The sequence below is a fragment of the Prionailurus viverrinus genome, chromosome A2, assembly GCF_022837055.1.
Source record: "Prionailurus viverrinus isolate Anna chromosome A2, UM_Priviv_1.0, whole genome shotgun sequence".
NCBI classification, from domain to species: Eukaryota; Metazoa; Chordata; class Mammalia; order Carnivora; family Felidae; genus Prionailurus; species Prionailurus viverrinus.
Genome location: NC_062562.1, coordinates 89,337,205 through 89,364,933, shown reverse-complemented (window position 1 = coordinate 89,364,933; position 27,729 = coordinate 89,337,205). Strand labels below are relative to the sequence as shown.

The following is a 27,729-nucleotide window of genomic DNA, read 5'->3' as shown; positions in this document are numbered from 1 at the left end:
AGTTAAAATTCCCCCCATGTAGATGGCTTCAGTGGTTTCTCTTCCCTTTGTTAACATTATTTAACAATGTATATATCTTACCTTTCAGCTTAACTTAGATGTGATAAGCACTGAATAAATATCTCTTACATTGAGAGAGAGAGAAAAAAAATATTTTAATATATCTTAACCTTTTAAATTCAGTTACAAAAATATCATTCCACTTTGGTTATAATTTCAGCCATTATTTGAATGAGACATACATACTCCTTTTGCTCGAAAGATCTTTGAGTGCATGTCTTTTAATGTCTTCCTTATAAATATGTGTTTTATGAGTTAAAAACTATCATGTTTCGGAAGGAGGGAATCATATCCATTAAGCTTCACTTCTTGTGTGCCTTGTTTAATCTGACTTTTCCAAAGACTTTGAAAGAAAAAGGAGGGAACAGTTGTGAAGGTTGCTAGGCATATACTTAAAGGAGAAACAGCAGGATTATAGGTCATGTATTTTTTCAGACATTGGAACAGTCCTAAAAGTTGTCAGCATTTCAAAGGAGAAGTGGAATATGGAAGAAGTAGTGCTGGAAGAGTTGCAGATATTCAAGGTAAGACAGTCCAGAGTTCCAGAAGAGATGGGGACACTTAGTAGTCCTTGATACAGGACAGTGTGTTTTAATACATCGTCACTTTTCCTAGAGAAGTCTGTGCAATTAGCTCCTTTATTTTCCTTTTCCTTAAGCAATGGAAAAAAGTTTTTCAAGCAACTGAGAACAGGACTCCTCTCTCCCCGTAGAATACCACTAAAATCAGGGCTCCTGGGATGGCCGCTCATTACTTTATTCTCTAAGCATATGGTCAGACAAATCGCCACAGTGGATGAAAGCCTGGGGTCTGGGGTCTCTGACTACCCAGATGCTTTTCTACTTTAAACGGTTGACTTTTCAATTTTTCCTCCATTGAATTTGAGAAAACTGGAAGAGTGTGTAAATCACATGTCCCTGCTTTTCCATAAGGAATCTTTTTTAAACAAGGTTGCATGATAGTAAAGCCTTGATGTATGCTACGTCCCCCTAGAGAGCTAGATCTAAAATAATAATTTTCTAGATTTGGGGAATGTCTTTGACTTTTAACAATACATTTGAGCTGTGGTATTCTCTGTAGATGCTCAGTGACATTTAGTTCAAAATTATTTTCTGAAAGTAACATTAGAAATAAAAGTGTATTTCTGACAGGAGCCTTGAAAAATATGTTGTGTCTTTTATAACATTTTTGTTGAGATAGTTCATTAAAATGGGCTGTTTCCCTGTGAACATCTATTGCCTTAAAAAAAAAATCAAGTAGAGAACCCCACTGTTAGGAACTCAAGGTAATTAACATGCTGAGTTCCACAGGATCCTGTTTACATTGTGATGATAATAGTGGTCAAGGAGTTAACAAGAACAAGATCTGCTATCTGGCATCTACCAAAAACAAAGTCTTGGGTGGTTCCTGAGGGAAAAACTGATGTCAAATCTAAGTGTGAACCCAGAAGCCAAATATGAAGCTCCCACAATACATAAGGTGCATTAAAATAAGTTTTACTTAATGGTGGTTAGTGGTCAAGAGGAATTATTTGGATTCCATTGTGAGGATTAAATAATGAACCTGTGTCCTTCATTTAAAAAAAAAAAAGTTTTGGGATAGCACGTTCTCATTTTACCATTTTTCTTTCATTTTTTTTCATGTATTTTCTTAAATTTTTGGTATCTGCTACTGTTTATCAGTTTGTAAGTACTGGCTGGTGAGAAACGAATGGACAGTAAATAGATGATAAGTAGATGAAAAATTCTTAAAGATTCCATCCTTTTTAGTTTGGTAGCTTCTGTGTTCATGTTTCTAATTTTATATTGCATGCATAAAGCCATAGTTTCAACAAGTAAAGCAAGTCCTAGTTCATATCACGGAATCTTGTGCATCAGTAGCTTGCCACGTTCCATAAAGAATATGCTCATCCACAAAGAACACTATAGCTTTTCAGAACTCTGCTACTTGAACAAGTTTTTCAACTACCGATCTAAGTAAGAGCAGAACTAGGTAATAAATTATTATGGAGATGTTCTTGTCAACACTAGTTTGAATTATATGGAAGCAGTTAAGATAAGCAGATTTAGAAGGAGAAACCTTGTGGGTAACTGGGAAAGATTTCCAATGCACAGTGTTTCCTCATACATTTAGATAGTTTTTCTGTAATAAGATACTTTAAAGGAACTATTTTGATCCTTTCTATTAAGGTAGAATTAGAAGGAAAGAACAAACGTTAAGATCCTTTCCCCCTCTATATAACAGACCCTTGAAGTTTTCTTCAGTGATCTTTGGTACATGACAAGAGAACATATTGGCTGCTACAAAAGACTCTTAATGATTATCTTTATTAACATTTGATTTTTATTTTCAGCACTCATCAATCATCTTGAACATGGAGTTGTCTCTGAAGCAGGTACTTTCTAATTTTTTCTGTAAAAATTAGCCACAAAAGCAACAGGCTGCTTGAATTCATTTTAGGGAAACTCTATTGATATTGGAAGTTAAATTATAAATAATGTAAAAAGCTTTAAATTATGTGTTTCTTTTATAACCAATTAGAGGCCAGTGTTGTAGGCTTGCCTTAGGAGAAGTAGAGCCAAATATCATTACTTGAATGATAGATATTCCCCTTCCCTTGGCTCTTGAAAACTGAGCTCACTTTCTTTGTTTCATGAGGATGTGTCTCTGTCAAGGCCATAAGAAGTTCATGTAGAATACTAACCATAATCACGAAAAATGGTTTTTAATCAGGGAGTCTAGAAATTATACTATGGACGATGGTGGCAAAGAGCCCAAGAGTCAACTGCCGGCCTTCCACTTAGTATCTGACTCTGGGAATCAATTTCCTTAACAGAGAAATTAGGGAAATAAAATCCACCACCTAATAAATAGGATGCTGCACGCAAAATTTGAGACAGATTTGGCACATCGTAAGTGTGAAGTAAATGGTATCTGATGACAATGACAATAATGATATTTAATAGATCGTAAGTTCTCAGTATGATACTCCAAATCCCAATTAATTCAAGAGGTTCAGGCTTGTATTAGCATTTGTATATGTACCCCCAGGATAAAAAAAAATTATGGGATAATATGCTTAATTTTTTTAATATAATTTATTGTCAAGTTGGCTAACATAAAGTGTATACAGTGTGCTCTTGGTTTTGGGGGTAGATTCCCGTGATTCACAGCTTACATACAACACCCACTGTTCATCCCAACAAGTGTCCTCCTCAATGCCCATCACCCATTTTCCCCTTTCCCCCCTAACATTGTCTTCATCTATGTGGCTAGTAATGACACAGAAACTATTAGGGAAAAGATCTAAATAGATTTCTCATTTGATCTTTTCCATTAATTTTTTTCACTGAATGTTTAGTTCTTAAAGGCTTACTACTACCCTTGGAGGGTATAGAAATGAATGAATGGCATAGTCCTTCACTTAGAAGCTCACAGTGGAGCTGGGAGACATAGAAAGAACACGCTACCAATGCAAAACAATAATGGAAGCCTGTACAGGGAAAACACAGGGGAGGAACTGGTCTAAGAGGAAGCCAGGTAGAGCAGAGGAAGGAAGTGAAAAGAACAGACATGTGGGGCGTGGGTGGCTCAGTCGATTAAGCATCTGACTCTTGGTTTTGGCTCAGGTCATGCTCTCACAGGTTCATGAGATCAAGCCCTGCATCAGGCTCTGCACTCATAGGGTGGAGCCTGCTTGGAATTCTCTCTCTCTCCTTTTCTCTTTGCCCCTCCCCCCCTCAAAATAAGTAAATATACATTAACAAAAAAGAAGAGACATGTAACCTGAACTATGAAGGATGTTGCAGTTAACCGGTTAAATTAAAAAGGGGGTGGGAAGAGGAAGCCTATGCCAAGGAAAAAAGGAGAACATTTGGAAAGGTGTGAGCCGTGAGAAATCATAGCTTATTCTAATAAGTTTGTGAACAATTAGAGCAAAGGGCATATGTGTGTGCAAGGGGCAAGGAGGCTAGAAATGATTCTGGGACATAAAACAGAGCAAGATTAGGTACATCCTTATATGTCTTCCTAAGAAGTTTAACAGTTTTATCTGAGGACAACGAAAACCTTTAAAGATCTTCAGCAGGAATGTGTTGTGATAAGCTTTTCCTTTTAGGAAGGTCAGTCTGGTGTGGCAGAGCGGAAGATGGATCGAGTCCTGGGGTAGAGGTGGGGGTTGTCAGAACACGAGGCTGAAGCCAGTGGAAATATTAGAACACTTATAAGTAATCCAGGGAAGAAACAATAAAGACAGACAAAAGTGTTGGCAGTGGAGAGGGAGAAGAGGAGATAGATAGAGAGTTCTGTGTAAGAGAATGGAAAAGATACGGTGGCTGACTAAGAGATAAAGGGGATTCAGAGACAACTCCCAGCTTTGTGTCCTGGGTGACAAAGCTAGGGTAGCAGGGCTAGATTTAGGGCAATCCAGTATGTCAACCTTGACGTTGTTTTCGAGATGCCCCTGACGCTTTATACAATAAGACAGGCAAAGAAATGAGGATAGAAAAGAGGGCACCTCACATTTAATGCAAAGAAAGGAATCCTCAAAGGAGACAGAAATGTTAGGCAGAAATAAAGACAGAGAACAAGAAAAAGTTGAAGGTCAAAGGAGGCATGATTCTTGGTGTTAAACACTTTGGAGAAGTGAAGTAAAGCAAATACTGAACTGGGTGCATTGCATTTAGCAGCTAGGAGGTCTTAACTGACATTTTAATAGGCAGGGCAGGTAGAAGATAGATGTCTGTAGATTGAGTACGTGTATTTATTTATGTCAACATTTACTTCTCAGGTTTTTCCCCTTTGTGTAAAGTCTGATATGGCCCACTGACGTTGACCATGAGTTCACTGAAGGCACAGACTCTGGCTTAGTTATTCGTATCATCCCTCTCCCTACGTCTTCCACCACGTACGCTCAGCGAATGCTCATAAAGAGCAGTGCATTGTTTTCAGAACATATTTCCAAAATGCACCTTTATATGCTGAGTTGTTTAGTATCCTGCAGCCTTTCATTGGTGATATGGCATCTTTCGAGCCTCCTTAATACTTTCTTCACAGTGATACCAAGCATTTTCTCTCCAGCTTATAACCCATTTTCCTTCAGGGATCAAGAGGTATTTCATTAGCAAATGAAATGGTTCAAACCACAAGAAAATTTCATAAATCTCTTTTCAGCCGTCTCTCACGCAAGAAGCCACAGCAGCGGAAGACCATCAGTGTTGCCCATCACATCTGTGCTTGATATAATCTACCAAAGCGCATTTTCAACCATTGAGAAAGAATTTGACGTCTTAATTCCTCAGTCTAGCAGCTGGGTTTTGACCTTCTTAAATTACTGCCAAGGTTATCCTAGCTCTCTAGAATGCTGTCCATTTCGGTATCAACATCTTCAAACCGCCATGCTGCCAGGAGTAGAAGTGATCGACTCATCTTACTCTTTGTTATGTTTCTGTACAACTGCTTATTTTCTGTACAAGGGCACCCGAGGAGACAGATTTAGATCTGTGATGTGGTATTCAGGAAAGGGAAGTTCTTAAGACTGGTCTGAAAGATGCTTCTAATTCATTTGTTTTGCCTGATTTGTAGCAACAATTGTACGTCGGTTCCCGGGATGGATTGGTTCAGCTCTCCTTGAACAGATGCGACACTTATGGGAAAGCTTGTGCAGACTGTTGCCTGGCCAGAGACCCCTACTGTGCCTGGGATGGAAATGCATGCTCTCGATATGCGCCCACTTCAAAACGGTAAGAGGCACATGGAGTGAAGGTGAAGCCTTCTTTTCTACCCAGCGACTATCTCACCGGAATACCTTGTCTTCTAGTTTAAATTAAAGACGATTTAATTGTAGAAAACATGGTCTCTGGTAAGAATATTAAAATTAAATTTTGCATAAAACTAAATGTTGAAGGAGCATGAAAGAAAGAGAGTGTTCTGAAGTGCCGAAATGTGGAACTTGAAAAAATTCTGAAAAATTGTTTACATGCTTTTCCTTCATCTCTGTTAAATACCATTAAAAGTTGGTTTTTCTCGACTACTTTGCCCTTCCTCCATTCCTCCCTTCTTCCCTTATTTTTACATGGTCTATGTTTACCCTTACTGTTTTGCAAATAATGTATACATATATGTGTTCGTAAAAGCGTAGGTTATAAACAACCCACAGCACGTCTCAGTGACTTGGTACAATTTTGTTTTTACTGTAATAAGTCTAACTTGGTCAACTTCTGTCACTCAGATGTACATAAACATCAAAATGCTGTCCTGCTGTTTACTGTTCGTTGCTTTATGCGCTCTTAAAAATGAAGCTAGTCTGAGCCAATAAAACCCAGTTAGAAATGTATCCGCTATACACACGGGCAAAAGCACCACAAAATCATCCAAGGATGTCCATTTCAGCACTGTTTTCAGTAGTAAAATTATTGGAAACAACCTGAATTGTCATCAGGATGACTGATGCTAGCTAAATATGTTATGATCATAAATTGTTAAATGTGCATTATGGTAACACCCTTTTTCTGCAGTATTGTTCAAGGTATATTTTTCCTCTAGGTAAAATGTCAGCAATTTGTATATGGTATTTTTTTTTAATCTTTAGGTCTGTATTAACTATGATGACAAGTGAGTGTATGTTAGTCCCACTAGTACGTACACACTTGTTTCTTCTTGAAATTTGACTCACGTGTCAAATTTCAAATTCGAGGATTCACAGACTGAATGCATAGTACAACAGCAGATACGGCTTATAATTAGGAGACTGTTTAGATTCCCTGAAATTTCTGGATTCGCTGTGGGTGGGGAGATACCGCTATTACCAGTTCAAAGTAAAAAACGCCAATATTCTGTTATAGTTTTTGGCTAAGAATATACTTCTCATAGTGAGCCCTTGGGGAATATTTTTCTTTTCTAGAAACTAAAAATCAAAGAGTGCTCATTAGCTCGTAATGGACCTTCAGTTTGATGAATTGACCCTGTTTCTTAAGAAGCCACGATTTAAAAACATTCTTGACCTTATGTACCTTAGGCAATCATAATTTTTCTTCTTATATTTCCCAAGACTCTATCTCTGATCTTGCACACATGCCCCTGCGATAGTTTCCCTTACCTTAACATAAATGTCCACGGGAGCCAAAAAAATGTACGTGCTAGATGAATCTCATACAGGCTCGTCACCTGGTCAGTACTGCCCTTAAGCAACACCCTAGATATTGCAGATTTTACTGTGACTTTTACGATTGCTGAAGTGGCAACATAAAATAGCCAACGCAAATGAAAATAGACTGTAAGAGTTTAAGACTTCTTTAATTCAGGGTAGCAGCTTTCTCTTTTCTTATGCAATAGCTACTGTCTTCTCTTAAGGAAAATATGTGACAATAATGCACAACACCATTATTTATTATTATCCTTGTCTCTACTACCAGAAAAACAATGTGAACAGCATATCAACAGATAGGATTAGCCACTCATGCTCTACCAAACTGGTACTTCTATTTGAGAGGACAGTGTTTAACTTGTTGCTTAATCAAATCTATGGAATAGCGAATCTCCATGGGGTAACAAGTTCTAGATTTGTGGTTACTTTCCTACCCACGAAATAAAGCTCTTGTACATCTTGTTACTTTCCCATGGACTGATTGAAAAAAGAGGGTAAGGATGGTTTGCCTCCCCCATTGGATGTATCTGAAACCTGGGCTATATTTATAGTCAACCTGTTCTTTTGAACAATTTGTCAAAAGTCAGAGGAGTTCAATAAAATTCATATCATCTTATTTCCAAAACAGGATGCATTCTGTTAGGACTCTGTTGCTAGTAGTATTCGGATTAACGTTAGATGGGAATAGTGCCCTGCGTTTGAGTTGAGCAGTAAGACAAGCATAGTTCTGCTCTTGCCACTGTTATTAGTGTTAAATGCCGACTTTATCTGTTCCAGATATCATGCTCAATGTTCTAAACAGTTTAATCCCTTTTCCATAGGCGAGCCAGACGCCAAGATGTAAAGTATGGAGACCCAATCACCCAGTGCTGGGACATAGAAGACAGTAAGTATAAGTTTAATATGCTTTTCTACCATTAAAATGTTAAGCCTAGTTTTTGTGTGTCTTTTTATTATATGACTTAAAATATCTATTATATGGGAAGCTCTCATTTTATATAATGCTTATGTTCTGGAAAAGCAACAGGAGATTTTATCAATCAACCCCCTGTCTACATGCCTAAGTGAATAATCCTTTATTATATCATTATTTGTATCATATGTCTTTTAAAATTCCTATCCCTTTTTTTTTGTATTTTTTACTGGCTTACCCATCCTCATAAAGTTTGAAAACTGCTAATAAAGATAAAAGAGGATATAGTCCAAAACATATGGACATTCAGAGTAAACTCAGAGACCCTTCCAGAAATGTCTGATGAGAGTGTAGCACTTGTTAGAAAATTTTAGGTAGAGTATGCATTATGTGAATTTGTGTATTAATTCATGTTTTCATTCAATCAGTAAATGTTTATTAAGTGACTTCCAGGTGCATATAATTGTCCTGGGTACATGTTGAGACAAAGAAACTCCTTCGAGGGCTTATAATTCTTTGGGGAGATGTCATAAGGCACAATTAGTGATATGGGAGTTTAGCAAAGAGAGACATCACCAGAAGCTGTCTTGTTCAGAGAAAATTTCATGGAAGATCTTGAGAGCCTGAGTATGACTGGGACAAAGTGGAGAATAAAAAGGAGTGAGTCTGATAACAGAGGGAAAAAAAAATCTATAAGATTATATTGCAAAATATCTATACGAAAAATTCCCCTCAAAATCCATGAGTATATTCCAAAAAAAATGTATAAGAATATATTCCATAGCTTTGGTTACTTTCCACTCTCAAGCTCTACCTTCAGAGGATATATGCTCACGCACACGCTCAGGCACACGCATACACGCACTCAACTGGAGAAAGGAAACTGCCTTCCCTTCATCACATTGTTAGTAACCACCCCCACGTTCCATAAACAACCCAGATTTCACAGTCTATAACCAGTGACCCAGCAGCTTTGTAATTTAAACACAAAACAATTATTTATAATTTATAATTTCATTCTTCTGAAAAATAAGCTCTGGTCCAGAAGAGTATGTTTGACCTTGTTCTACTGCATGGGTGACTGCCTGTCGTGTCCAGTGTTTTATTTAGCAGGCGTTACCATGTGCAACCTACATGGTGTTTTCTACGCACCCGCGAGATGTTTCCAGAACAGTTACAAGTATTGAGGATATACCCGTGAATGAAAAAGAAAACAGTCTGTGCATCCATGGAACTTCTGTTCAAGTTGTGTCAGGGGAGGGAACAGACGGTAAACTTAAAAAGAAGTAAAATAGATGTAATGTCAGATAGTGATAAGTGTTGTAAAGACAGTGATTCAAAACACAGTTCCTGCTGATGGGGGAGATAGTGACTCACCATATCCTGTTCCTGCTGTGACCAACCACACACAGTCTCTGCCAATCATCACCGTCACTGCCCCAATCCATTTTTTTTTGTCAAGGTCTCCAGCAGTTCCTTCCTTGCCAAATCCAATGGCCAATTTTCAGTTGTCATTTCTACTTAATGTCTAACTCCCTCCTCCTTGAAACACATTCTTCATTTGACTTCCGTGCAGTGATGTGCTAGGGCCAGTTCTTAATGGTCCCATGAGAGCTGATGGCTTATTATTTAGTAATTGCATAAGCTGGTTTTAAACCCTTAGTAGCTTGGTTCAGCCAGAGTGGGAGTTTTTACACAAAAAAGAACAAGCACTACAAATCAGGGTTTTTTGTTTTGTTTTGGTTTGGTTTGTTTTTTCCAAAGACATGGTGTCTCAGCATTCTTGGGCTTCATGCCCCCCCCCCCCCCCCCGCCACATCCTTATGATTTTCCTCTCACTTTACAGGCTGCTCCTTCTGAGTGTTCTTAACTCTCCTTTGCATCCCACCATCTAAACATAAAATCTTTGCCTGTTCACTGCCTAACACCATCAATTTCAATACTCTCAGAGGCAATTTGCTCCCAGATTCTTAGTCCGGTTCTAAACTCTGTCTTGTGTGCCAGACGACTTGTATGCCTACCCAAGAGCTCATCTTGGATGCCTAATAAGCGTCCCAAATGATCTATGAGAAAGAATTAGTGCTGTCTTTTCCTAAACTTCGTTGTTCTGCAGTGAAGACTTACCCATATTAATAAATAGCACCTCCATTCACCCAACTGCTAAGCAAAAACAAGAAGCTAGGCATCATCTTTTTCTTCTTCTCTTTCTTCCACAGCCTAGTACCAACCTCACAATAAGTTCTTTTGGCTCTGTGGCCACCACTGCTCCTACTCTTCATCACCTCCCGATGTGCCCGCTTACCCAAAGCCACCACACCTGTCCCGGAGCCGTTTATCTGGTCCTCCTGCTTCCGTTTTTTCCCCTGGTCAGTCTCCATCCCACTTAGTAGCCAGAGTAACCTTTCAGAAACTACAGTCAGATAACAGCATTCTCTTACTCAAAATCTTTCACTAGCTTCTTAGAACAATTAGTGAAAAACCCATAGCGTTTACCATGGCCTCTAGAGTCTGCTTGATCTAGTTCCTGATACTTGCTTGGACCCTCTCGTTTCACTGTTGCATGGCTCGCTCACTGGTTTCTCTTTTTCAAAAGCCCCAGTCTTGTTCCTGCCTCAGCTAGGTTTGTATTTATTTCCTCCGTACCTACCTAAAGAACTCATATTCAGGTGTCACACCATTTAATTTTTTTTAATTTTTTTAATGATTATTTATTTTTGAGAGAGAAATGGAGTGTGAGCAGAGGAGGGGCAGAGAGAGAGGGAGACACAGAATCTGAAGCAGGCTCCAGGCTCTGAACTGTCAGCACAGAGCTCAATGCGGGGCTCGAACCCACAAACCGTGAGATCATGACCTGAGCCGAAGTCAGACTTTTAACCGACTGAGCTACCCAGGTGCCCCCACACCATTTAATTTTATGCTTAAAATATTGTCTCAGGGGCACCTGGGTGGCTCAGTCGGTTAAGCGTCTGACTTCGGCTCAGGTCGTGATCTCGAGGTTTGTGGGTTCGAGCCCCACATCGGGCTCTGTGCTGACAGCTAGGAGTCTGGAGCCTGCTTCAGATTCTATGCCTCTCTCTGCCACTCTTGTGCTTGCCCTCTCTCTCTCTCTCTCTCTCTCTCTTAAAAATAAATAAGTGTAAAAAAATTAATTAAATGTTTTTGTCTCAGAGACACCTTTTCTGACCATCCTGAGATACTTTCTCCGTGTTCTACCTCTGATTCCTTGATCTGCTTTTTTATTTGTAGTGCATAACACTGCCAAATACTATGTTCTTTAATTTATTCACTTGATGACCTTGTCCCTGTCACTGGGATGTAAATTGTATCCTAGGCACAAAAGAATGTTTGCGTAATGCATGGGTAAAGGAGAGGATACTTAGCTGGATAGCATCTGAGCTTCGCTAAAAGAGCAAAGGCAAATTTTACCGTAGATGAAGGCACAATAATTACAATCAGAAAGACCTCACAGAGGTTGGGCTAGGTTTGTGACAGCTCCTATGGAATTCTATGGAGTTTATGTTTACCCTGTAGACTATAAGAAGTTATCTCATGTTTCCGGGAACAGTCATTTAAATATATATATATTTATATATATACTACTCATATATATATGTATATATATATACATATATATATGAGTAGTTGATACCTATTTGGAAAGCCAGAGACAGAAAATCAACTGTGGGCATTAAAGTAGAGATAATAAGGGTATTTAAAAACTAATGTATTTGCAATCTTAAGGAATTTATAAGGTTATAATGGACAGGTAGCATTTATACTAGTTTCAAGTACACAACAACAACGATTCAATACTTGCATACATTGTGAAACAATCACAATAGGTCTAAGTTAGCATCTGTCACCACAGTTACAAAATATGCTGCAGTAAATGTGGGCGGGGCAGGGGGGGTGGAATATATCTTTCCAAGTTAGGGTTTTGTTTTGTTTTGTTTTGTTTTGTTTTTCAGGTAGATACCCAGAAGTGGACTCTCTAGATCCTATATTAGTTACATTTATAATTATTTGAGGAACCTCTGTACTGTTTTCCCTGGCGCTAATTTACATTCCCATCAACAGTGCACAAGTGTTTCCCTTTCTCCACATCCTTGCCAACACTTGTTATTTCTTATCTTTCAGACCGTAGCCATTCTGACAGATATGAGACGATAGCTCATTGTGGTTTTGATTTGCATTTCCCTGATGATCAGTGATGCTGAGCATCTTTTCATGTACCTGCTGGCCATCTGTTATGTTCTCTTTGAAAAAAAAAATGTTCAGTTTCTCTGCTCATTTGCAATTGGATTATTTGGGGGCTTTTGCTATTGAGTTGTATGAGTTGTTTATACATTTTTGATATTAAGGCCTTATCACATATATTATTTGCAAACATTTTCTCCCATTTGGTAGGAAGACATTTCATTTTGTTGACGATGGTCTTTGCTGTGCAGAAGCTTTTAGTTTGGTGTCGTCCTTCTTATTTATTTTTGCTTGTGTTGTTTGTGTTCTGGCATTAAATTAAAAGAATCATCAATAAAATACATCAAGGAGCTTACTGCCTGAGTTTTCTTCTAGGGGTTTTATGGTTTCAAGTCTTACATTTAACACTTCCATCCATTCGGGGTTAATTTTTATGTATGGTTTATGTATGGTGTAAGGTAGTGGTCCTTTTTCTTTTTCCTTTTTCCTTTTTTTTTTTTTTTTTTGCATGTGACTGTCCAGTTTTCCTAACACCATTTGTTTAAAAGACTGTCCTTTTCCTGGTGTATATTCTGGGCTCTTTCATTGCAAAAATAATTGACTATCTATGTGTGGGCTTATTTCTGGGCTCTCTGTTCTGTTCCACTGATCTGTGTCTGTTTTTATGTCAGTACCATACTCTTTTAATTACTATAGTTTTGTTACTATGGTTTAAAACCAGGGAGCGTAAGGGATCCCATCAGAGCAGCACCCACAAAGCCTCCAGCTTTGTTCTTTTTTTCTTAAAGCTGGCTTTGGCTCTTAGGAGTCTTTTATGGTTCTGTGCAAATTTTTAGAATTATTTCTTTCTCCATGAAAAATGTGATTGGTATTTTAATAGGGATTGCACTGAATCCAAAAATTGCTTTTAGTAGTATGGACATTTTTGTCAATATTAATTCTTTTAATCCATGAGCATGAAGTATCTTTCCATTTACTTGTGCCTTATTCAATTTCTGTCATTAATGCCTTATAGTTTGCAATGTGTGGGTGTTTCATGTCCGTAGTTAAATTTATTCCTAGGTACTCATTCTTTTTGATGCAGTTGTAAATAAGATTGCTAAAAGTAGGAAATTTAAAACTCAAAAATGAAACAAAGATTATTGCTAACAGTAAATTCATTTCCTGTCAAACTGACATAGTGATGACTTCGTGTCAAAGAGTCACTGTTTTTCCTGACTTGAGAAAGCATTTCATACGATCAACTATTTCATTTTCACTAATGTATCTTTTACTAACTTGACCGATTCTTTGGCCGAATCAGTCTAATTGAGTTTCTCCCCCACTCTTGCCTCATCACCTAACAATCAGCCTGAAACCTCCCTGCTCTGTTCCTGAACTCCTTTTGCTCAGGAAAATGGCATCTGTTACTTTGAAATGATACATGCCTTTCTCTTCCATGATTGGCACTGGGGATCTTTCTGTGCATTAGGAATTTATTAACTGTGAAAATCACAGATATTATCTGTTGAATTGGCAGGGATGGTGGATATATTACAAGTTTCAAATGGAATCCACACATTTTGAAGGTTAGATGAGGTTAATTCATGATGGTGTCAGCACGCCTGACTTAATCATTGCTGGTAAAACACAAACAAGTTCAAAAGAAGTTTCTTCAAAGGCAAGCCCAACTATTGGATATATGTGCATTCATGCCATTTGCTGATAATTTTGTGTGCTTACATGTAGGATTCACAGAGGTCCCTTAAGCCTTACTCTTGGTTTATGCCTAAAATGCTAAGTAGGCCCATCTGCAGAATTGAGACATCTGAATATATGATGAAAAAGTGCATGTTTGGGCCAGGCTGAGCAGCTGTCATTTTTTATTTGATCAAATTTGAGCTACAGATCTTAGATCACACATGGGACACAGCCTTTGGCTACTCTGGATGGAATGTATTTCAGATGGTGCAGTTGATTTACGAGAATAGGGTGTCTGAGACAATGCTCCCTTAGCAGCCCATTAACTATCTTATAGCAAATGCATGTTGGGCTTAAGAATCCCTCTTTGAATAAAAGAGAACATTTTTTGGTAGATAATATGTATAAGTCCAGATTCTGAGTATTAGAGCATCTAGCTCAATATCATCAGTATAGAATTTTATCAAGTACAGACCACTGTACTTACTTTTTTGACATTAAAATTTCTTAATGTTATGTGGTCAGCTCTGTGGATCAAATCATGATAGAATTGCTCTGTAAAGATGAAGTAAATTGCTCCTCTGGAACTATCTACAAAATTGGTTATATTTTATACAAGTTAGAAGGGGTGAATCATTAAAAGACACTAAAGTTGTATTCAGTTCAGCTCAAATAAAAAGACTCAGTGGTTAGAGTTAGAGCTTATGAGTTCTTACTTTAAAAAATTGGTTGCAAATAGTTGATATATTGATGAAAGGATAAAAATTGTAATGCAAGGATAGAGTTTTAAAAATCAATCTATTAGATAATATTTGACTCTTCGGTAACAATATTATAACATGAATTTCCTCTCTCTTTAATAATGTGTATGAATCTTTTCCTCATAGCATCTGTTCTAAATCAGTCTATTTTCCCATTGCTTTTAAAATCAGGTCAAGGTTAATCTCCTATTCCATGTTTGCTTTCCAGGCATTAGTCATGAAACTGCTGATGAAAAGGTGATTTTTGGCATTGAATTTAATTCAACCTTTCTGGAATGTATACCTAAATCCCAACAAGCATCTATTAAGTGGTATATCCAGCGGTCAGGAGATGAGCATCGAGAGGAGGTAAGTTATACTCTTCAAAGAATGCTCATCTCGAGGGAAATAGTGTAAAAGTTAAATCAAGTTTTGGTGGTGAGAGATGTTCAATGTTTAGTGCCTTATGGCGCTCTCCTCACTATTTGGGGTAAAGAGGAAAATACTAATTTATACTCACTAACATGGAAGATAACAATGCTTTTGATATGAATAGGACAACTTAGGAGCGAGCACCTGGGTGACTCAGTTGGTTAAGCATCCAACTCTTGATTTCGGCTCAGGTCGTGATCTCATGGTTCATTAGTTCGAACCCCGTGTTGGGCTCTGGGCTGACAGTGCAGAGCCTGCTTGGGATTCTCTTTCAGCCCCTCCCCTGCTTGCATTAATAAACTTAAAAAAATAATAGGACAACTTAATACAGACACATTAATAAAATATATTTAAAATTAGATTGAATTTTTATAAGAAATTTACATATTTTTTTCCAAATTTTCATTCTCACAGATTGTCTGTATTTTAGGGCAATTCCCTGGTCAAAAGCAAGAACACATATTTTCCCCCTATGGTAGGATAAGGAGTAAATTTTGACTGTGTTTACACTTAGGTCATAATAGTGGTTTAACTATTGTGTTTAACTTAGATCACAAAGTGAAACAGGTTGAATATGGATACAGAAAGAAATACCTATCTTTGTCATATCAGGTGAACAAGTTGGATAACTATCTGGACATGTACCCCTTCACTCTGGATGTGTTAAAATTAAATTAGCAAAAGGAAAAGCAGTATGGGTGTTCTCTTTATCTTTTGACTTTTTCTGTTTGAGTCTAAGACATACATATGATTGAAACATATAACAGAAATTTTGTGAGGTAGATAAATTATATATGTTGCTGAACTTGAGATGACTTTGGGTAGTCTGAGAAATCCTGTATTATTATTTAGTGCCCTGAAACAAAGGGTAAATGGCAAAGTTTTTATTTTTCTCTTTCAGTGCCTAAGAGAAACCAGTGACACTCAGTATAGAGTTCTAATATTCCCAATAGTAAACCAAGGATATTGTAACGAGTAATGGAATGAACTCAGGATTCAGAATTCGATATTTGATTGAATCGCAGTCCTGTGTTTGGTAATATCATTGAGCCTGTATGTGCCAGGATTTTCTAAAGTGAACGAAATAAATTCAAAAGTTACTATGAAAGTAAAATGAGAAAACACAGATGAGAATGTGAATTTCAAAGCAGAGGATTACTCACAAGTGTAAAAATACACTTATAAAATTACAGATATGCGGGGCACCTGGGTGGCCCAGTCAGTTAAGTGTCAGACTCTTGGTTTAGGCTCAGATAATAATCTCACACTTTGTGAGTTCCAGCCCCACACTGGGCTCTGCACTCGTGGTGCAGAGCCTTCTGCTTATGATTCTTTCTCTCCCTCTCTCTCTGCCCTCCCCCCCCTTTCTCTCTCTCAAGTTTACATAACTTAAAAAAAATTGCAGATACTCTCTATCAGGAAGATGTGTGAAATAGGAAATAGCACTGGTCATGGCTTCAGCTTGACTGCTGAGGATTTATGAGCAGGTTGAGAAGTTTTCCCAACACTCAATTTCTCTGTCATATAAATAGGCAGAGCAAATGCTCTAAAATACCAGCCTCCTTGATAAGTCTATAAACATTTAAAATAATACATGTAATCGGTCAGACATTAGTAGAGAATAGTGGTTCTCAACTGCAGGTGAATTTGCTGCTAGTGTTCACATCTGGCGATATCCAGAGACGTTCTTAGTTGTCACAGCTGGATGGACGGTGGGTCGAGGGTACTATTGGTATCTCTTGTGGGTAGAGGTCCGGGATGATGTTCAACATTGTTCAGTTCAGAATCCCTCACAAGAATGAGTTTTCTGGCCCCAAATCTCAGTAGTGCTGAGGCTGAGAAGCCTTGCAGTAGAGGGACCAAGTTGATCATAAGAAATTGATGGAAAGATATGTTCTACCGTTACATTAAGGTGTTAATATCTTTCTCTTCATCTGAAATCTTCAAGAACAAATGTTTTTATTAAAATGTTGACTCTACATGCTTAATACCAAGGGAGTACTCCAGTGATTGTCATGTCTGATTTCTCCAATAAAACTTGGATTCTTCATCATTACTGACATACATATATTCTAAGATTACAGCATATCCATATTTATAATACATGTTTATTTTAAGGGCCCCATTTTTTCCAATATATATTAAAGTATTATCTGACATGGAAGTGATTATAAAACTTGGAAACATAAAGCATTAACTTTTTATCGAAGAAATATTGAATCTGAATTTTAACATGCACATTTTTAGTTACATTGTAATATTTTACTCTTAAATGTCCCAAACCAGCAGTTTTAATTTTATAGCTAATAAACTTTGATAATTTCTCACCAGTTAAAAGTAATTCTTTAAATATGATGCTTCTTCCATGGCAAATTTAATCTGACTTTTAAAAGACTATGGTACTCTGCTTGGGGGGAGGGCGGTATTCTCCTAGTTCTAGATATATACATTTGCCTATTCATGTTTCCATTCGCATCTTTCATATTCCTGAAGAGGCAACGCATTCCTTTAATGTACCTTTTAACAGTATATCATATGGTCATGGTGGTACCATGCTCCATGAATTTTAATGGGGCAGAAATAGTGTATTTTACTTAAAAGTATGCTAGCTGTAATATTTCAACTGCTATTTTCATCTACCTTTGTTAAGTAGGTAGTTACACATTGTCCAGGATATGCAGTCCTGCTTCCTGAGCTGAGGAAAGGGGCAAAATCCAGACTAGACTTGAAGCATTTTTCCCAGCAGGCTGTCTTCTGCTCCTTACCAAGAAGGTCACAGTTTGGAATCTTTCCCCACTGAAAAAAAGCCTGCGGGAGGGACTAGAATCTCCTGTGGCACAGAGCCTGTCACCAGCTTATTCTCTGCCAGGAGGAGAACATTTCCTTACTGAGCTGTTTCACAGTTGGGTGCTGTTGGGGAGGTCATGAGTCAGTTATCTGCTGACTTCCTTATAAAGCTGTTCTTGAAATTGATGATGTTTATGCTGTAAGTAGCAAGTTAATCGGCAGTCCCTGAGCTTCTGTTGAACTTTTGGGGTCTGAATGACTAGAAGAGGTAATACCTTATGCCATTTGTGGGAGTATTTTCTTGTGTGTGTGTGTGTGTGTGTGTGTGTGTGTGTGTGTGTGTGTTTAAAAAATATTTTAAAAACATCTTCAAGTATTTTTATTTTTCCCTGCGTAGGTCTTTGTTTTATTGTCGTTCTTTCTATTATAAAAGCAATATAAATGGTTTGGAAAATATAGTGACACATAGAGAATTATGAGGCCTCTAATGATGTCTATTCCAATTTTTTTTTCCACTAACCATTACACTTTGAGCAGCTTTCCTTATCATTCAATTTGAATACCATGTTTTTTTCCTAGCCCTACACCCGCCACCCTGACACCACAGTCTTCCATGATTATTCCAAGTTATTTAAATAGCACGTGTTTCCTCTTTGAAAAAAATAGTAGTCAACTTCCTGATATCTAAATCTTCCTCTGCTCTTCTGTTTTCTTAGGACATATCTTTTGAGGTAAAATAACTGAGTGAAAAGTTATCTTTATGGCTTTTGATGAGCAGCTGTATATTGCTAATTTCTTGTCAAAATCACCGTATATGAATTTGCCTTCTCATACTTCATAGTTGTCAGTTTCCATTGTATTTGAAGTGCTGTACCCATCATATGCTTAGTTTATTTATTTATTTTTATTTATTTCTAATGTTTTTATTTACTTTTGAGGGAGAGAGAGAGTGGGTGAGCATGAGTGGGGGGAGGGGCAGAGAAAGAGAGAGGGACAGAGGATTCAAGCCAACTCTGGCTGACATCAGAGAGCCCAACGTGGGGCTCGAACTCACAAACTGTGAGATCATCACCTGAGCCGAAGTCGGATGTTCAACGGACTGAGCCACCCAGGCTCCACCATTTGCTTAGTTTACATTGAAGTATTCATTAAAAATGATTTTCACAGGGGCACCTGGTTGGCTCAGTCGGTTAAGCATCCAACTTTGGCTCAGGTCATGATCTTTCGGTTCATGAGTGCGAGCCCTGCATCGGGCTCTGTGCTGACAGCTCGGGCCTGGAGCCTGCTTCACATTCTGTGTCTCCCTCTCTCTCTGCCCCTCCGCTGCTTGCATTATGTCTTTCTCTCTCTCTCAAAAATAAACATTAAAAATTTTTTAAATTATTTTCACCAACTCTTTTAAACTCTATTATTGATGTGAACATTTTAATGCTATGCATAAGTAACTTATTATGTTTTATGTCTCTAAAATGTGTGTTCCTTACATAAAAGAGTTTTATATTTTACATAGACAAATCTATAGATTTATATCTCGATGATGTCTCACTTATGATGCTTAGAAACTCCTTCCCTAACGAAACAGCAAATATATATTTTCCTAGTTATTACCATTTTATTCTTACCATTGCAGTTTGCATTTTATATTTACATTTACTCTAAGACACCAGATTAATCTAGGGGCTGGTGATGTATAAATTCCATTTTTTTTTCTTTTAAAGAACGAATCAATTGCCTCAGAACTATTTTTCAATAAGTCTTCCTTCTATGTTTGTTGCAGAAAAGAGATATTCTTGAAGGCCTAGTCACTTCGAAGACACATGCCATGCTTTAGCTATGAGAGATTTGACAGGCAAATTATCTGCAAGGGAATTACCATTAGGCCGCTATTATTGGAGAGCAGAGTCCCTGACCTTTACCTGCTGCTTCATACCTAAATGTCCTTTGTCCCTCTCCACGCTACTCTTCTCGTGTTAAATGAATTGCCCTTCACTGAAGATCTACATTTAATAATGCCAAATATATTATCCTTGTTCACATTAGGCAAATGGATAGTCGACCCCAGTTCGAGCGTGGTTTTGATTTAGCGGAGCAGTTTTTACTTATCACTCTTAGAGTGGAGAAAATTCCATGAGTTTAAATCAGAGGCCAGAGATTACATTATCTCTTTGTAAAGGAGCTGAATTTTCTAAATGGACTGTGCTGACATCTCACTGTGGAGATACAGCCTGCGTAATGCATCCTGTTCCAGGATGGAAGGCAAGCAGTACAGAGAAGGAGAACGTGAAGTAGACAAATGTGAATCAGCCGCTTAATTTCTGGGTCGCAGCTTCCTGTCTCTAGATAGCAAAAAAAACCCTATGAAAATATAGCAATTCCAACTGTATTTTATTAGAAATACTATTTCAATCAAGGCATGTTTTTGAAAATTGGCAAAGAAAATACACTTAAATGATCTAATAAACATTAAATAAATCCACAAAGAAATTTATTAAAGTGCATTTTATATCTATAGGTCAAAAAAGAAAAAAAAAGAAAAATTAAGCATTCCACGGAAGAAAGAAAAGGGAAGGATCACACTGGACTAAGGAAATGCCAGGTGTTTATGAAACTCTGAGTCCAGTAGGGACAGACATAGACGCAGAAGGAGGGAAGGGAGCTGGACTTCAGAGTTAAACAAATAAACAGGATACAAAAAGAGAACAGCAGAGATAATGAAGTGTTACATCATATGTGCGAAATCAAAGTCATAATTTCTTCCTGTCAGGAGATTAAAGAGAACAATAAAAAGTAGTGAGTCAGAGCTGTGACAGCTCTCTAAAAGCCACATTAAGCGCAGCTTAAACATCAGCAAGAGTTCCAGTTATGAAATCTAGAGATGAACTGAAACTGAAGTCACCCACCTTGACTGTCATGCTAATAACCACAGGCCATTTTCTATTAAGAGGAAATTACAAAAAATAAAAGCCTCAGAACATCACCTCTCCAGCTTTCCAGTGACAGTGCAGTAGTCTATAATGTTGCTAATAATACCTCACACTTTAACCTTCCAAGAGCTTTACTCTTAACCCCCCAAATACACCATATGCTCTGTCACCAACTTGATAAATGGAAGCCCCATCGGAGAAGATAAATGAGTAATCATAGGAAGCAGAGTCGGCAGATAAGTACCAGATCCTAGGCTTTGGAGTCAGAATTTTGTGATCTAAGATATACTTAAAATTTGAAGAATAATTCCTACAGGAAAATTATTTAAAGGAAAACGTGTACGTAACGTGTTAAATTTGAGATTCGTATTTCTGCTTAAGATGGACCCTTTCGAATCCTACCAATTCAAGTTCACATTTGTTATTTTAGGCATGAGACTCCCCCGTTTCTGTGAATGTAAGTGAATGACAACAGCGTTTTTAAGTGCCTGGGCCTTTAGAGTAAGTCTATTAAGAAAAAAAAAAAAAAATAGCACACACAAGAATCACCAAATGGGGAAAGTTAAGGGAAACAAACAAACAAAACCCTGACGGTGTGGATTCAGTGTAGAACGAAGGCAGCCTGGAGACCATTCAGCTTCATTAACCAGGGATCTGGGCTGTGACCTGCCTTTGGCCTCGCGTGGTACCCCACCAGCTGCACTTCTCTGGCACAGAGGGTGGTTGGCTATATACTTGTTAGTTAACCGGGCTGGTAGCCAGAGATGTTTCTTTTCCTTTGCTCATATTTCCACAATGGGAGGGACTTTTTCCTACATATTTTTCACATAAAGATGCAGTGTATAATCCACCCACTGTGAATAAATTTAATTTAGCCGTCTTTATGCCTCCTTGATTTCCATCCACTAAAAGTCTACAATTCAGGGACAGATGTGTAAACTGGGAAATCTTCCAGACTTCTTTGTTGTTGTTGTTATTCTACTTAGTGCCGAGCCACTCAACAATATTCCACATGAAACAGGGCTCTTGTGTCGGTAAACGTGCCTCCAGTTATATTGAAGGTAGATTTGCTATTCACACCAGGTTGGGGGCCAGGCAAGCCTAAATGCTTGAATTGTCTTCCAGTGCTGTTGCTTCAAAGGGTAAAGGGCATCATGTTTCAGGAGGGGTTCTTTTTTGTTCATTGAGTTTTCTCACACTTGAAATCACATTACTAGGTCATGGTATACCGAGGAATGGCAAATATTTCCACAAATGACATAATCTAAAGTATCACATATACACACAGTATCAAAATTCAATCCATAGTAAAAAGGGAAATTCAGCTTTAAATGTTGCTAACCTTCTGACGATGGTCCTACTCAGTTACAGCTCTGACATCCCAAAAGCTGTATCCATGCTTTTCCCCTAGACTTTTAACAAGTCGCCACTTACGGTCTCCATATGCTGCTCAGCTCACTTACTGGGTGATAGCCAGAAGACAGAGTGAATTCCTTTTGGAATCCTTGTTCTATTTCTACTTCACAGGTAGTAGCATGTGCTAAAATCCCTCTTTCTGCACGATGACTGTCAGTGTCCCGTTCTGGCTTGGAAATTCAGATACCAATTGGTGTTTTGTTTTTTTTTTTTTTTTTTTTAATTTTTTTTTCAACGTTTTTATTTTTATTTTTGGGACAGAGAGAGACAGCATGAACGGGGGAGGGGCAGAGAGAGAGGGAGACACAGAATCGGAAACAGGCTCCAGGCTCTGAGCCATCAGCCCAGAGCCTGACGCGGGGCTCGAACTCACGGACCGCAAGATCGTGACCTGGCTGAAGTCGGACGCTTAACCGACTGCGCCACCCAGGCGCCCCGAATTGGTGTTTTTAATATTCCACTTGGTACATGAAATTTCTGTAAAGATGGTCGGTTGAGAGTTTCCAGTTTTACTTCATTGTTTTTTATAGCTTTCATTCCTACCTGTAGACTGGGAGAAAAACGAACTATGTTCCAAAGGTTTAGTTAGATAAGAATGAGATGCAAACCTGCATCTTCGGGGGCTGTTACTTTTGTGGAATTTGTCACTGTCTTCCACTGTGGCTGGTAACATTATGCTTGATGACAGGGAGACGGGAATAGATCTCTTAGGTTCATCTGACTAAACCTAGGGAGCCTCTGTTCATTTGCTCATAGCCCTCTCTGCTTTTCATTTATTACCTCCATTTTTCCAATTCTGCAGTTGAAACCTGATGAAAGGATCATCAAAACAGAATACGGGCTACTGATTCGAAGTTTGCAGAAGAAGGACTCTGGGATGTATTACTGCAAAGCCCAGGAGCACACTTTTATCCACACCATAGTGAAGCTGACTTTGAATGTCATTGAGAGTGAACAGATGGAAAATACCCAGAGGGCAGAGCACGAGGAGGGGCAGGTCAAGGATCTGTTGGCCGAGTCACGGTTGAGATACAAAGACTACATCCAGATCCTTAGCAGCCCAAACTTCAGCCTCGACCAGTACTGCGAACAGATGTGGCACCGGGAGAAGCGGAGACAGCGAACCAAGGGCGGCCCCAAGTGGAAGCACATGCAGGAGATGAAGAAGAAACGAAATCGAAGGCATCACAGAGACCTGGATGAGCTTCCGAGAGCCATGGACACGTAGTTTTTTCTTTAATTTAAAGAAAAGAATGCTTTACCTGCAAAAATAGCATCTTCTGTTTTGTACACCCCATATACGAACTCATAAGAGCTTTCCACGGAGTTGTGCTAAGGCAAAGGACCCAAGAACGATAATCTGAGTAAGACTATATGTGGTGAATATGGCATAGCAAGGGCAAATAATTCATCTGAACCGGTTTTCCGAGAACTAAACATGTACCTGCAAAGTAGTAGAATTAGCCCCGAAATAGGGGCTTCCCATTTGTAAATGTTTTATGTCCTGAGTTTTTGAAATTTGTTATGTCATGTAAATACCTGAGGTCAGCAAGCATCAAATTTTATATTGTCATAAGGTGCTTTATTTCCCTTGCATGGACGTTAAGGATGGAGTTGACCATGCAGTTGTGCTATATATATGTTCTTACGAACAGATATATCAATTCTGCTCTAGAACTGGCTACCACACAGTAGGAATTGGAAGACACAAATGCACACAGCCCACACTATCAACAGGATCTTTCCCGGTTCACTCTTGGTTCATGGTTTAGGAGTTTGGAGAGGTGCATTATTTCAAACTACAGAGGTTACGTTCCTTGTACTGCAGTGTGATTTACTGAAGGTATAAATGCTCCTCCCAGCATTCCTTATGACTTGTCAGGAGAAACAGGTTCGTGGAGAGAAGTTAGTGCTCGGTTATGTGTTTTTAGAATATATGCCGAGCTTTACAGGGACGGAATGCTTCATAAATATTTTAATAAGACATGGGAAAACATTTTAATAAGGGAAACACCATGATGTATACTGCAAACTAATGGGAAGGCATACAGATGGGATTTGTTAAGAGACAGAAAGAAAGACAGCCATAAATTCTGGCTTTGGGGAAAACTCATATCCCCATAAAAAGGAAGAACAATCACAAATAAAGTGGGCGAAATGTAATGTAGCTTTGGTCACCAGAGTATAAGTAGCTGCCAATTTGTAATCCATCTGTTAAAAAAATTCTACATTATAACAAACTGCTAGCGAAAGTCTGAGGAAAAGTAAATTTTCTAAAAGATCATGGGAAGAATGAACACAGATTTATTTACAACCAATGGGATTTCAGTAGTACTTCCTCTCTTTTTTTCTAAAATTTCATTGTACTCTGTAAATTATTTCCATTTACTGCCTTTATTCTCTCCTGAATATTGGATTATTGGATTTTATTTGAGTGAATAGGAAAATAACAATATATGCATATAGAGATAGAATTAGGTAGACTAGAGTGGTGGGGAGTGGGGATATATATTTGTTGAATAACAGAACAAATGCAAAAATTTTGACAACGGAAAGGGTTAAATTAACTCTTTGACATCTTCACACAATCTTTTTGCATTTCTGAGATTATATGCTGTAATTCAAGTAACATTGCTTTCGTAATTTAATAATAAATAAGCCTAATGCATGTAAAGAAGCTGAACTCGCAGCATTAACCTAAACATTTTTCATATTTTGTTAGCACTTTCGAATGTTTCCAATTTGACTTTCCCTCTCTGCATACGTATGGTATGTTTCCTGCCTGTGGAAGCAGGACTCACCTTTCCTTCTTGGAACACAAAACCCTTAGCCTTCTTCTGTTTTGCCTCTTCACGCCCTTTTTAGTGTGAAATGAAAAATTAGTCACTTCCTCACATGGAAGGCAGCCTTTCAGAAAACTGAATAGCAGACATTGCTCGTTTATCATGCATGCTGCATATCTTGAAAGAAGAGCCTCTGAGAACCTGTGTGGTTAAAGGGCACCTTATTAGAGTTCAGTGTCATGTCTGTGACTGACTCGATGTTCAGAACATTCAATCTTACGTTCATTTTATTTGTCTTGCTTACCTATGTCAAAGTAGTCACACTGCTATGTGAGGTTAAGTACGTCTTTTGAAATGATACCGTAAATATTTGTAGGTGTTTCACTATACAGAAAGCTTAAATAAGTTTTTGTTTGCTTGTTTGTTTTTAAGGTGAACCAGACACAAACACTCTTTAAAAGTAATGCATAAGAAAGCTGTAGGGAGATCAGGCTAATTGAATAGCGTAATGAGAGTGTCTGTAACTTTGGATTCGCTGGGTCTAAATGTTCCAGGAACTCATAGCAAGCTCAAAGCAAATAAATGGGAGGCTGTTTTATTTTTAAGATTTCCTGTATATCAGACAGTCATGATCAAAGCAGAGATGGCTTTGGGAAAATTACATGAAGCTCAAATGTTAGGATTGACTTCTGTAATAAATTTGGTTTTCATCAAAATACGAATGTTCAGGCCATTTTTTAATTACTCCTTTTTAATCTTAATTATTTAGATAAAGTTTGGGCAACTTCTTTTACCCTACAGCTAATATTTGGGCTGCTTTAGATCTAAAACATTAACTTATGGTAATTGCTTAAAATATATTTGAAATATTGAGTAAATATTGAGTGAAACAAAAAGTCATAGAATAAAAAAATATGGACAAAGATGTATGTGTATTTGTAAAGATAGAGGACATCTAAGCTACATTGAATTTTTAACCTTTTAATTGCCTGGAACACTTAAGACAGTGTGAATGTATTAAGTCTAGGGCTGAGACACAATATATACTTCCTCACCACTGAAGGTTTTACCAAAATTTCCTTGAAATAATGAAAACTAAAATTATAATCATAGTTTCAAAAATGTTTGCTAAGAAATCAGCTATCTATGGAGAGGTCTTAAAATGTCTGCTTATTCTTGGTTTCATTTTTTTTTCCCCTGTTTTGAATACATATGTCTTTAACTTGCATATTCTTGCCTGCATTTCATTCCATCTATTTATGCTGCTAAATGGAATTCTGCCTTTCTGCATACATTTACATTCAATTCATTGGGAATTTTGAGAGTTTGCTTAGAAATGAATAGTAATTAATTTATGGAGAAGCTTTTTTTCCTCCAAAGAGCTCAAAACACTACATTCATATTACTGAATAAACATTTTGGAAAACCAACCAAATTACTTAAGAGATGGAAAAGTAGTCAGAGAAATTCAGAAATTTGCAAAAGCTACAACAGTAGAGGAATCATAATCTATACCAAATCTCACCAATGTTTGGCTAACTGATGCTCATTTTCAATATGCTACCTGCAAAATTGTCTTACTCTTGAATTCTGCCTTTGGTCAATATTTCAGTTCTTTTATGCTGTTAAGTTTTGTTCCTGCTGAATTGTATAGACTCAATTAAAAACTGAGTTTACAGTGGCCAGTGACTGTTTTTCAACATTATCAAAACTAAACTTTCAAAGTTTTATGTTAACCACATGTCCACAGAATATTAAGTTGAATAAGAACATTAATTAGACACTGGTATTTTAAACTTAAATATAAGCTATATTTCATATATATAATAAATACAAATGAAAATCAAAACTGAAATGGCTTCTCTTTAGAATGTTACATTTGTCTCAGACAACATGTTGGAAAAGTGATTAGCCTTACTGGGAATGGATAGTTTAGAAAAAAGTGATATTTGAAATGTTTTTATAGAAAGATGTATTTTTCTCAGTAAATGACCACAACATTTTAATAATTTAGCTTACAAGTGAGGTTAAAAAACAAGATTTAAAATTCCAATATTGACAGTGCAAAGATAGGAATATGCACATAAATTATACCTCTCATTTAAATATTTTGTAGTGTAAATTATTTATGGTAAGTTTGAGATAGAGGATTTTTTGGGAAAGGGCAAAAATCTATCAGCTAGTCATGTAATTTAATTCTGGTATTGTAAGTGGTTACCAATCAATTTTCAATTACAGTTTTGCTATTTTAAAAGAAATGTAGTCTTGTAATCTAAAATAATTGAAAATTGTCAAATGTATATTTTGGTTGTATTATATAATAAAACACAAGCATTAGTGTTCTATGGTTATAAACAGAATGTTGGTTTGTGTGCAAGTTTTGTTTTCAAACCCTAAACATGGTAACCGAAATTTATGCAGGGAATTGCATTAAGAATAAGTGTCTCTCCCCAATTAATACAATTATGTAGCTACCCTTTACTGTGATCTAAATTTAGACTTTGGCAGACTGACATAAACATTAGTACCCGAAGTAACTACTTTTAAGACTTCCAGTGATCACCTTATACATAAAATTTGAAAATACTCACCTATATGTTTAGCCCTATGACTATAATTTATTAAAGGAGTAAGCCGAGGTTTTTGGTTTTTG

At 37.5% G+C, this 27,729-nt stretch overlaps 1 protein-coding gene across 3 annotated transcripts in view; it reads left to right on the top strand.

Moving 5' to 3' along the window:
• Positions 1-26,467, top strand: part of SEMA3D (semaphorin 3D) — a 197,975-nt gene extending 171,508 nt beyond the window's left edge. For all 3 annotated transcript variants that reach the window (XM_047850420.1, XM_047850421.1, XM_047850422.1), the window contains 6 exons: positions 496-584; positions 2,414-2,455; positions 5,644-5,801; positions 8,026-8,090; positions 14,964-15,103; positions 23,096-26,467. In XM_047850420.1, coding sequence (XP_047706376.1) covers positions 496-584; positions 2,414-2,455; positions 5,644-5,801; positions 8,026-8,090; positions 14,964-15,103; positions 23,096-23,521 — 920 coding nt within the window. In that variant the 3' untranslated portion in view covers positions 23,522-26,467. The remainder of the gene's footprint in view (positions 1-495; positions 585-2,413; positions 2,456-5,643; positions 5,802-8,025; positions 8,091-14,963; positions 15,104-23,095) is intronic.
• Positions 26,468-27,729: the final 1,262 nt, after the last annotated feature.